The sequence below is a fragment of the Petromyzon marinus genome, chromosome 18, assembly GCF_048934315.1.
Source record: "Petromyzon marinus isolate PM22_M1 ecotype Great Lakes invasive population chromosome 18, UKy_Petmar_22M1.pri1.0, whole genome shotgun sequence".
Taxonomy (NCBI): Eukaryota; Metazoa; Chordata; class Hyperoartia; order Petromyzontiformes; family Petromyzontidae; genus Petromyzon; species Petromyzon marinus.
The window spans coordinates 7,450,108-7,461,378 of NC_133684.1; the positions used below are offsets into that span (position 1 = coordinate 7,450,108).

Sequence of the window (11,271 nt, forward strand, 5' to 3'; positions counted from 1 at the left end):
TGTATGTAGGCGTTATTTTTAGTGTAAATAATTTGTGGTTGTTTTTGCTCAATGTCCTGTAAATTGCTGCCACTGTCGAGACAGTATTTGGGCTGTGGTCGTCCACGTAAACAGAGCTGCTTAGCTCAATGGAGCCCTTACCAGCTGCAATACAATCTTGAGTCACATTTCATTGCTCCGTCTCCACAATGGATGTGTTCTCGCGTGTGTTTATTCCTCCTTTGACTTTCACTCCATCATTAGTCTCGACCACCGTCCATCATCCACCTATCCGTTCTCACCACGACGTAACTTCTCAAATTCGTGGTTTTCATTTTCCTTTCTCTCGTAACTCCAAGCATCCACCTCCTCTTCACGTTCTAAAAGCGACAAAACTTTTTTTTTCCAGGTAAGGTCAACCGAGCTATGTAGCTCCTTTTCAGAAGCTCAACGAAATGGCTTATCACGTGGAAATCTATAACAGCAGCCAAATACTCCAAACGCTAGTTTGATTCATTCAACTTTCCACTTTTAGAAATGGGACCTTTTGCCAGTATCAAAGTATGAAAAAATAATAATTGGTATTTACCCTTTCTGGCAATAAAACAGGTGTTAAGATACTCTTTGGTTCTATTCGGTAAAGTCACGTAGGTAAAACATAAAACAACAAAATCACGACAGCGTTGGAACTTCCAACAATGTCTTCGTGACAGCACGGCCCCCTTCACCTGATGAAGGCCACTTGTGTTGTGGCCGAAACGTCGTGATTTTTGTTGTTTTATTTTTTTACCTACGTGACTTTACCGAATAGAACCAAAGAGCATGGATCCTTGCAGTCACGAAAGCTTCAAATATAGAATGGAAGGTGTTAAGATGTTAAAATACCACAAAAAAGGTTTCTATTTGGCGTTTGAACATATTAACACCTGCTTTATTGCCAGAACAGGTCAAAACTATTCTCATTTTTTAATTTTTCCACTTTTCGTTTCACCTCCGTTCCTGCCCAGATTGCTGAGCCATGCCATAGCAGGTAACCCAGCAAACAGGCGCCGTTGGCAATCTCCTATCGCCGATCTGTTTGATGTAAGTAATCGATACAGCCGATTATTTCATCGGTTTAATCGATTAATCGATTAGCACCCCTCCCACCTCCCAACCCTACAACGTTGCAGGCAGGAGGCATCGATCGTCGATTCCGCGTCACTCCCTCACCCCTCCCTCCTCCCCTTGATCACCGGAGGAGGCCATGGCGGAGCAGGCGGCCGAGCGGATCAACTCGGCGCGGGAGACGCTGGACAGTAGGAGTCGCCCACCTCCCCCTCCCCCGGGGGTCCCCTCCTCGGGCATCTTCCTTCCTCGTATCCCCTCGTCACCCGGGACCCCTGAAGAACCAACCCCCTTTGCCCCTAACCCCCCTCCCATCCCGCTGAGACCACCACCCCCGTGATCTATCGTTGTAGGCCTCAGACCACGGTCCTCGACTAGCGCGCGGCCGGGTTGCGAGGCGCCCAGGGCGGCCTGGGAGCTGGAAGCACGCGAGGCCGAGGCTTCGCGGCTCCGACTCCCTGGCGGCTGTTGTAATAATTGTACACGTACAATCTTGATTTGAAGCTTTCGTGACTGCAGAAATCCATACTCGTTGGTTCTTTCGGTAAAGAACACGTAAGTATAAAATTAAATTATATAAATCACGACGTTTCCATCGCGACACAAGCGGTCGAACTCAGGCGGAAAAGAATATATAATCCAGCAGTGGAACTGGTTAATTTTATACCTACGTGACTTTACCGAAAGAACCAAAGAGTAATTGTACAAGTACATTGTGCAATTTGTGTAGCGGTTTTGAAATGCGATCGCAGGTCAGAACGCTGCGTGTTGGTAATGGATGTGTTTATTTTATAGACCGAAACGAGGCACAGTCCTCTACATACTCTTTGGTTTGATTCGGTAAAGTCACGTAGGTAAAAATAAAACAAAACAATAAAAGGAAACAATTAAATCACGACGTTTCGGAGGCAACACAAGTCTCCTTAAGGTGGAACATGCCACCTTAAGAAGGAGACTTGTGTTGCCTCCGAAACGTCGTGATTTAATTGTTTTATTTTGTTTAATTTTTACCTACGCGACTTTACCGAATAAAACCAAAGAGTAAAGAATCCTTGCAGTCACGAAAGCTTCAAATCTAGAAGTCCTCTACATGTTGAAGGCTGCATATGGGTGTCGCTGTGTGTACCGTCGCTATGCTGAGAAACGGTGGGGGATGTTTGTTTTGTGGAGAGGCAGTCGTAGGCAGAGTGAAACAAAAATAAGTTATTGAGTCTGGACTTAAACAGGGACCAAGGAGTTCATACCTGTCAGCCCCTTGGCAGTGCCTTAGCTTATTACAGCCCAATTCAGACCTTATTGGGTCACCCCGTGTCCTTTTAAATCTCCAACGTTCGTCCTACAAAGTCCCGTCTACGTGACTTTACCGAAAGAACCAAAGAAGACAAACAGATATTCATAATAAAGGTTTTTGGGTTAGATCGCGTAAGTATAAATGTGTTGTAACCCTCCACCACCCGACACAGCCAGTGAGGTTTGTCACGTAAACAATGCGCCACTTAGTTACTACTTCAGTCCACCGGTGTGTTGGAGAGTAAATCCACATCTACATTTATCCTTAAGCGATGTAACCCAAAAACCTTTATTAGTAGTATTCGCAAAAGCCTATGTGTTAAAAGGACAAATAATATATATTTTTTGCCCGCATTGTAACGGCTGTACGCCGTATGGGCCTGAAAACTCAAATTTCCCTGTTCAAGAATACGGGTAAAGCGTATGGCTTGACAGGGTATGGGGAGTTGACAGCACTGAATGTAGGGGTCCAATGGAGTTCCACCAAAGCATGAGGCCAGCAGAGGAGAATGAGTGACCTCGCACTGAGCGACGGTGGACTGGTTCGACGGAAAGCCTCCGTTGCCGAAGCAAAGGTGGCGCGGAGTGAGAGGACAGCGGGGAGAGGTGGGACAGTGGGTGGTGAAGAGTGTGATGGGAGAGGATAGTGCGTTGAGGGGAGAGGAGTGAGATGAGAGGGGAGAGGTAGGATAGTGTGTGGAGGAGAGTGAGGTGAGAGGGGAGAGGTAGGATAGTGTGGAGGAGTGAGAGGGGAGAGGTAGGATAGAGCATGGAGGAGAGTGAGGTGAGAGGGGAGAGGTAGGATAGTGTGGAGGAGTGAGAGGGGAGAGGTAGGATAGTGTGTGGAGGAGAGTGAGGTGAGAAGGGAGAGGTAGGATAGAGCGTGGAGGAGAGTGAGGTGAGAAGGGAGAGGTAGGATAGAGCATGGAGGAGAGTGAGGTGAGAGGGGAGAGGTAGGATAGAGCATGGAGGAGAGAGAGGTGAGAGGGGAGAGGTAGGATAGTGCGTGGAAGGGAGTAGAGTGAAATGAGAGTAGTAGGAGAGTGCGTTGAGAGGAGAGTGGAAAGGTAGGAGAGTACGTGGAGGAGAGTAGGTTACGATGGGAGGGTTATCTGCTGTTGCAGAAGAAAAGGTATCGTGAAGAGGCACTTCTGTTTGTTTCTGCTGAGGATTTGCTGTAACTGTTGCTCCTGTTTCTGAAGCGGACGGTCGTTACTCTGTCGTAGGCTAGATGGGAAAGTCCTCCTCCATACTGTGGAATAGAGGTCACTTGAATGGGACTTCAGAAGCAATCCTGCAATCTCTGCTTCTGTGGGCCGTCCTTTGACACTAAGAGTCACAGCGACCTGTGAGAGAGGCAACTGGATACTTGGTCTCGTGGCATGATGCCGATGGCAAAAATCAGAATAACGTTTTTGAAAATACGGTAATACTTTTTTTATATGAACCCATTGGCAAAACTCTTAAAAGGTCTTCGTGAAATGTATATGATGACATCTGTAGGCATAGACTCATCACTGCTATAAAAACGTGGAATTTCAACCAGTGGCTCATGACCTCAAACTAGGGTGAGTCTATTCCCTTGGCAACCACGCTAGACTTAATATAAAGTGGTACAAATTTGATCAACCGTGAAAAGGCTTTTATGCAGGTTGACCTTCGAACGTGTGATTGAAATGCTCTCGCCACAGCTTCGCCTATAGATAGGCTTGTAACGATGCATTGATTTGTCAACTAAAGTCGATGCTTGCGTTCATGGTCCAGCATTTGAGTCGTGTGTGTAAATCATTTTCGAGAAGGAGGGTACAAGAACACAGCGCAGATCATTACACATCCCCGGGTCTTTCTGAACAGGAGAGCTGTTGTATACCGGCAACTACACGTGTAAGATTAGATTTTTTAATATACAAGGCTAATGGTACAAACGTAACTGTTTAAATGATACGGTAAAAGCGTGACAAACAAGTCAGTATTTGAATCGAGTCACCATGCCAAATCGTGGCAATTTGTGGAATCGCTGCAAGTGGGAGGAGGAAGGTGGGGGGGGGGTTGTGAATCGATATGCGCTTAATGATCGATGTGGTCAGTGTACGGTTGATAGATTCGAGGTCAGCGTGTAGTTGACGTTTGGTCGGCTGTTTATCGGACATGCAGCTGTTGTCCCCGCGTGCGTTGTCTGTGTGCGTGTCTTGTGTGTACGTGCATGTCTACGTATTTATTCGTGTCTGCGTGTGTCTAAACGTATGTGTGTGCATGGCTGTGCATATCTGAATCTGTGTATTCATGTCTCCCATGTGTGCATGTGTCCTGCATGTGTGCATGCATGCCTACGTGCATGCGTAATGTCTCCGTCTGCATATGTCCATTCATGTCTATGGGTATGCGTGTATCTGTGTGTGTACATGTCTACATGTAAGCGTGTGTCCGTGCGTGCGCGTCTGTGTGTATCTGCATGTGGGGAGCGGTGGTGTAGCGGTTAGCGCGCTGCGCTACGAACATGGCGTCCCGAGTTAGATTCCTACTCACGACCAACATCATAGGCTTGCCAACAGTACTTATCCCAACAACAGTCTGTTACTGCTATACAGGATATATTTGTCTTTTTCATGTGCATCTTTGTGTTTCCCACACCTCCGATTTAGCACGGTTGTCTACTTACGGTGCGAAAGAAGTTCAACATACATACATCTGCCTATGCGTGCGTGTGTGTACGCGCGAGCGCCAATGTTCTCTCGACCCCCCTGCAGCGCTAATGGAGATGTCGCGGCTGCTCAACACGGGGCTGGACGCGGAGAGCCTGGCGGTGTGCGTGAGGCTGTGCGAGCAGGGAGTGAACCCCGAGGCTCTCGCCAGCGTCATCCGGGAATTGCGGCGCGAAGCTGAGGCACTGCGGGTCCGTGTGCAGCTCCACCACATGGGGACGGTGGGGGGGGGGGGGGCGATGGTGTAGAGCAGTGGTTCTCGATCGGGGGTACGCGGGGAACCCCTGGCGGTTACGTGGCAATGTCCCAGGGGGATACGCGAGGCGATTTATAAATGTGTGAAATTACATCGTACGAGTCATTGGTAAATAATCACGTATGAATCTGCCAATTTCAAATAACTACGGTAACATTTAAATCCATATTGTAACCGAGAACGCAATAAAGACCTTTCTAAACTCATTGATCGTAAAGAATGTGGTTTTCAGGAGTAACCAGCGAGCGCGAACAAATTACGTCGCGCATGCTGAGCGTCCTTGGATTTTTTTTCGTATTCGCTTGCAGTTACGAGCTAGTTAGGATACCTCACAAAATGGACAATTGGTTAAAATATTGACGTTCATTATTCACACATTTATTTATCAGAAACCATGTTGGGTCACGCAAGGGGGTATTCGGTTAAAACTAAATTCAACAAGGGGTACGGGAGCCAAAAAAAAGTCGAGAACTATCGGTGTAGACGCAACGGGGCAGGGCATGTGAACTGAACTTTTCACCTTAAAGCGGATTCTTAGGGGGGCGGTAGCGTGGTGCAGAAGTAACACTGGTGACTCGACAGCAAGAAGGGCCTGCGTTTGATTCCGACTCGGGTGCCTTTCTGCGTTGAGTTTGCATGTTCCTCCCGTGGTCTTCATTGGGTTTCCTCCGCGTTTTCCGGTTTCCTCCCGTAGCTAAAAAAAGACATACAATGTAACGGGTACGTATATAGACTTCAGGTTTTCCGCAGCCTTGCTTAAAATAACATGTTCAACTTGATTCATATCCGAATGAATAAAAAAAAAATGTTATTCCAACTAAGGTTGGACAAACACCCTAACTCAATTGGGATTACACAAAGCAACATCGTCCCCGACTACAAAGCAACTTTGCAGGATCCTCCTGAAAACGAGTCTTGAGACTCTTATTAGGCTGTGAATATTTGATTATTGCCTTCGACCACATCATCCGGAATGGACACCCGACAAAGAACATTTAAAAGCTGAAAAGTGTGAAAATAGAGTACGGAGGGGGTGCACATTTGGAATCGCATTGAGAGATGGAGTAACTCATGCATTAGGGGGCACACGCAAGTTTGGATCATTGTATTGACCATTGTGGAGGTGCAGCTATGAAATCCACTGTTATGCAAGTGGTAGACGACTTATTGTTACTTTGCAAGAAATGGTGATGGATGGGGGAGGCTGTCATCCAAATGTTGTTCCTTTCCCCCCCACTTATTCTGTCAATGTATGTATTTCCGATCTCGTATCACTCCTAAGGGCCACTTATATTGATCATTGCTGACACCATCTGCCAATGTGCTTGTCCAGGAATCGAACTGGGTTTTCCTGAATTGTTAGGCAGCACATGGATCACTACAACACCCACCACTCCCCTTTACTATACGCTGCGCCGTCCTCACTCCATATCCCACCTCACCGCAGTAAATGAACGATAAATCATTCTTGTGATCATCGGCCGTGGTCAATCCACTGCTGGACTAAGGTATCCCCAAGTTGCTGCCACCTCTCATGATCTTTTGATGTAACAATCCAGCTAGCTCTGGCACACAGACGTCTTGATTTCATCGCTCCATCTCCTCGGCGTCTTCTCAGATCAACGCTGCCCAATAATCCTCGGTGTGCGAACATGCGTCAATTTAGATTGGAGCTCACTCCACCACTTCTACGAATAATAACGATAAAAATACAATAACCCCCACTCACCCTCTGTCTGCGTTAACCTCCAGGGGTCACTTCCACTGCAGCGAGAATGACCACTTCATTATAAATTATGACGCTTGTAATTGGTTTATCCGTGCATTGATTCCTACTGTACATGCAGTCCACACAGCACTAAATTGCATCAATTGCTGATTACGGGGAAAAAATAAAAACTGCGGGGAGAGGGGAAAAAAAACAAGGACATTAGCATTCACTTGGTGCAGCTTGGCATTGGCCATTGCCCCTGGGGATGTAGGGTGGAGCTTTAGGCTTTGAGTAGCCTTCCTTCCCTTCATTTTATAAATTCCACCCCCCCCCCCAATGTAATCCAGATTGTGCTATCGGTGTCGCGTTGTCATGGGACGCAGAATTCATTGGGTTCTCTCGCAAAGCAGTGTGACCCTTTGTATTGGAGAACGGCCCACGCAAGTGGATATTGAAGAGCTACCTCCGAGATTACTTCAAGTGACCTCTGGGGCTCGCAGTAGAGGGCAACACTATCTCACCCACCCCCCCAGCCACCGATGTTTTTCACATGAGAGTCAAAACCTAGATTTTAAATTCTCGGAGCTGTCGTAGTCATTGGTGAAACAGAGCTGATTCCTATTCTTGGTTCTTCCGGTAAAGTCACGTAGAAGGTTTTCACACCTGATGATGATTGCTTGTGTTGCAGTCGAAACGTCGTGAGAATTGTATTGTTTTATATTGTTATTATTTTATTCTTTCCCTTCTACGTGACTTTACCGAAAGAACCAAGAATATGAATCCCTGCAGTCACGAAAGCTTTAAATAAAAATTGAGCTGATTCCATCAACTCGCCACACTTCAGAATCCAGTTCAAATCGGAAGCGGCCGAAACCCACATTCCAACTCGGGATCTCATCGTTGCTGGCTCAGCACCCTACCTATGAACCCGCTGGGCCACCTCATTTTCCTTACCTTCCTACGGGATTGTTCATCTTCTGTCTTCTGCTCATTGCATGACGATCGCTTGTAATCGTATCACGGGCACGGTTTGGTATTTGCGTAATTTCGTTTTAGCGCAATAAGGTGCTAATGTTTCACAGACGAGTTTAGTTTCACTCGGGGGGGGGGGGGGCGGGGGGGAGATGTTGCCACGTGGCTATTATTTAATTTGACATTTTACGAGTACGTTTTTCAAATTCAGACACCTGCTCACGTGGCCTGCTCCTTGTAAAATAACGTCACCGGATGTTTTAACGTCCACTGCGAGTTGCGCGTCGCGTATTTTCCAGTTAACGCCCACCGCAGTATTAATCGGGGCAGCCGCCGGGCTCTTGGGCCCTATCGCCGCTTGGTTTTTAAAGCCCCTTTGGTGTGGGTGTGCCGTGACCCACAGGCTGCGGAGAACACCGTGGGCGGGAGGCCCGGGTGAAAATCACCGCAGCGAGAAAACCCCAGGGGGAACTTGACGGTGCCTGCTCCATTTCACCCCCACCCGTCGACCGTGATGAATCCATGACCTCTCCACACAAGACGCTGCGTGCACGTTGTGTTGCGGGTTGCTTCAAACTCCAGTCCTCGTGACCCACCACAGTTCCTTGTTCAGCGATCTTCTCTGTTCAAACGCAACCCGAGTTCCCTTACATGCTGCACGAGCCCAATAATTGCTAAACGGTAGTCACCATGTAACGTAGAGAGCGCTTCTTAATCGGCATGCTTCATATTTTGATAGGGCACGACCAAAGATCCTCCGCATAGCCTGTAAACAAACTCGTGAGGTAAGTGCTGCTCGCGAGCACTTCTGAAGACTGGCACGGCACGCGAGGAGATGGGTGGCCGGTTCCAAGCCCGACCACTTTTTTTTATCTCCCTTGGGCTGATATCATACTGCACTAGCTACTAATTTAAGGCTGAGTCAAACTAAAGGAGGCCCAGGATCTTTGAGATATAATGATGGAACACATGTATACACACACTTGAGACCTGGCTCTTATTTTGAATGTGACGGACATGCACACACCTCTGATTTTGAATTGGCAGTCTCTACATCACGTGTGACAACAAGAACGACAACAGTCATTACTGGCGTCACCTTGCCGCTCGTGCCGCTATATAAATGCGAAGTGTGGAAGGCGTCGCTGGCAGGAAGTAACACGGGACAGACCCAGGTGTTATTGGTTACTTGACTGAGGTGCCTTGCACCTTTGCTCCCCACGCCGCTCCCCACACCGTTCCCGACTTGTCGTGTGATGCACAGATCTTAATTTGAACGGGCCCTCTTGCGCGTCCCACGGAATGCATTTTCTCAGTCACCGGGCTCCTTCGTGCAGCTCGTAACCTCTCGGAATTTTGTTGCAACGGTGTGACACCGGTACACTTGCAAAGAAGTGCCGTGCTGGGTCACGGGGACTGGTAGTTTCGGGGGAAGGGGGGGTGAGGGGGGGGGGAACCCTGGACTTGGTGATTTCCATAGCACACTTTGAGCACAGCTTGCATAAATCCTGCACGTTCACTCCCTTGCGCACACGGCGGCATCAGCAGCAGCAGCTGTTCCATGCCCGTGACAGCCTGGGAGGGAGTCGCCCACCTTTTGTCGTGCTGTTCTAGCTGGCAATTTCCTCCCTAACAATGTCACCCGCGAGTACGTTCCGCGATGGGTTTTGATGTCGCGTGTTTGTAAATAAAAGCCCGTTTCTACTTACGCGGTCATTTGCAAATGTTTTTTTTATGTATAATGTTTCGCCGCAATTATATTTTAATTGCACCGCCGCGGTCGCGTGGCTAGGTGACAATCTTCGTTCGGAACTCTTCCCAGCGAGCAGTGCACCACCCTGCCCTCCTCCCGGTGTGCACAGCCTTCGAAGATGGATGCCTCGGAGCGAACTGTTTCTGACTTCACTGAAATTGGCCTCTCGGTCCGCACCAGGAATCGTCATCAGCCATGATCACTCCACTGCTGCATGATGGCCTCACCCCCATGCCGTCCGCCATCTCTCACAGTTGCTGCGATGTAACAGTCCGTCGAGCACCGGCACCACGAGCAGATTTGACCGAGAGATGGTGATGGGTTGGGGGACACCATGCATCAGTGGATAGATCATGGCTGATGATGAGTAGATGTGTCATGGCACATCGATTCAACGAGTAATCGATATTTTTACTCATGACGATTTACGTACAATTGATTTTTTTATTTGGATGTTAGATATGGTTTCAGATGACCCCCCCCCCCAGCTGCAAGAGACCGCTATACTCATGTATTTTTTTACATCGCTTATTAAATTGACCCTGAATCACAACAATGAATTGAATCCTAGCAGGAGTTTGTTATAAGTGTCTGTTGTTGAAACATTTGGATTTACCCTTATAGTCATATTGTAAAGGTACCCAATGGTCATCAGATTTCACAAGCTAAGCAAGGCCGGGCCTGCATATTGCTTTAATGGGTGACTGCCATGCGTTGCAGGTGTTTCGGCTTCTGGGCTATTATTAGGCAGGCGAGAGGACATTAAACTCCATTTAACGTCTATGCCCCCCTCCCACGTCCCCCCCCCACCTTTAACCCACACTAGCATGGTGAAATAGGGTCAAACAACCCCACATGACCCGGCACATGGAGAGTGAGAATGATTCTCTGACCTGCAGTGACCACCATCTGCCACTAGGGGGCGGACTCCACAAGTCAGCGCGAGCCGTGAACGCCCCGGAGCGGCCCATTGAACTGCAGCGAGGGATTTTGTTTTATTGGCCAAGGAGCGGCACTCGGTTTGGGGGCAGAGATGAATCAATGACTTGGCTGGAAAGTTTGCCAAGTCTCAAGCCTCGCTGAGTCTCAAGACTTTTTCTTCCGCTGCTGCATGGAGGGGCGATGTGGTCATGTATAATGGTCACTACAACGAATATCATTTTTTTTAATAAGTCGACTAAATCTTTATTTTATGTGCCAATACCGCCCTAAATAAAGTAAGTATCAGTGCACATTACAGCAGAACGGGAACGGTACAGGGACCTAGAGAAACAGGGCAGCCGACTGTCCTGTGAATGACACTCTTCACCGTCAAAGGAATGTGGAATTTCCATCAACCGCTCATTGGTGTGTGAGAGCCCATTGAGACACCTGTGTATGTTTCTGTCTTAGCGGTAGAAAGAGGGGACATGTGGATTACATCATAATCACAAGTTAGAGACGACATGACTGCCGGGACGAGTAAGTCAGAATCCGAATCTTATTTATCCTGGAGGAATCC

General features: G+C 48.0%; 1 protein-coding gene across 1 annotated transcript; it reads left to right on the forward strand.

Annotated features, from left to right (window-relative positions):
* The first annotated feature begins 1,129 nt into the window (after window positions 1–1,129).
* MZT1 (mitotic spindle organizing protein 1) lies at window positions 1,130–9,725 on the forward strand. Its single transcript, XM_032956286.2, has 3 exons — window positions 1,130–1,277; window positions 5,124–5,269; window positions 8,421–9,725. The coding sequence occupies exons 1-3, from the start codon at window positions 1,226–1,228 to the stop codon at window positions 8,454–8,456; spliced, it is 234 nt and encodes a 77-aa protein (XP_032812177.1). The 5' UTR covers window positions 1,130–1,225; the 3' UTR covers window positions 8,457–9,725.
* The last annotated feature ends 1,546 nt before the right edge of the window (window positions 9,726–11,271 follow it).

Excerpts from the sequence above, each read along its gene's own strand:
- MZT1 (XM_032956286.2), top strand. The coding sequence starts at position 1,226 with ATGGCGGAGCAGGCGGCCGAGCGGATCAACTCGGCGCGGGAGACGCTG. Across the intron at positions 1,278-5,123 it reads GGCGCGGGAGACGCTGGACA|CGCTAATGGAGATGTCGCGG; the intron begins GTAGGAGTCGCC and ends ACCCCCCTGCAG. Across the intron at positions 5,270-8,420 it reads GCGAAGCTGAGGCACTGCGG|GCTGCGGAGAACACCGTGGG; the intron begins GTCCGTGTGCAG and ends CGTGACCCACAG.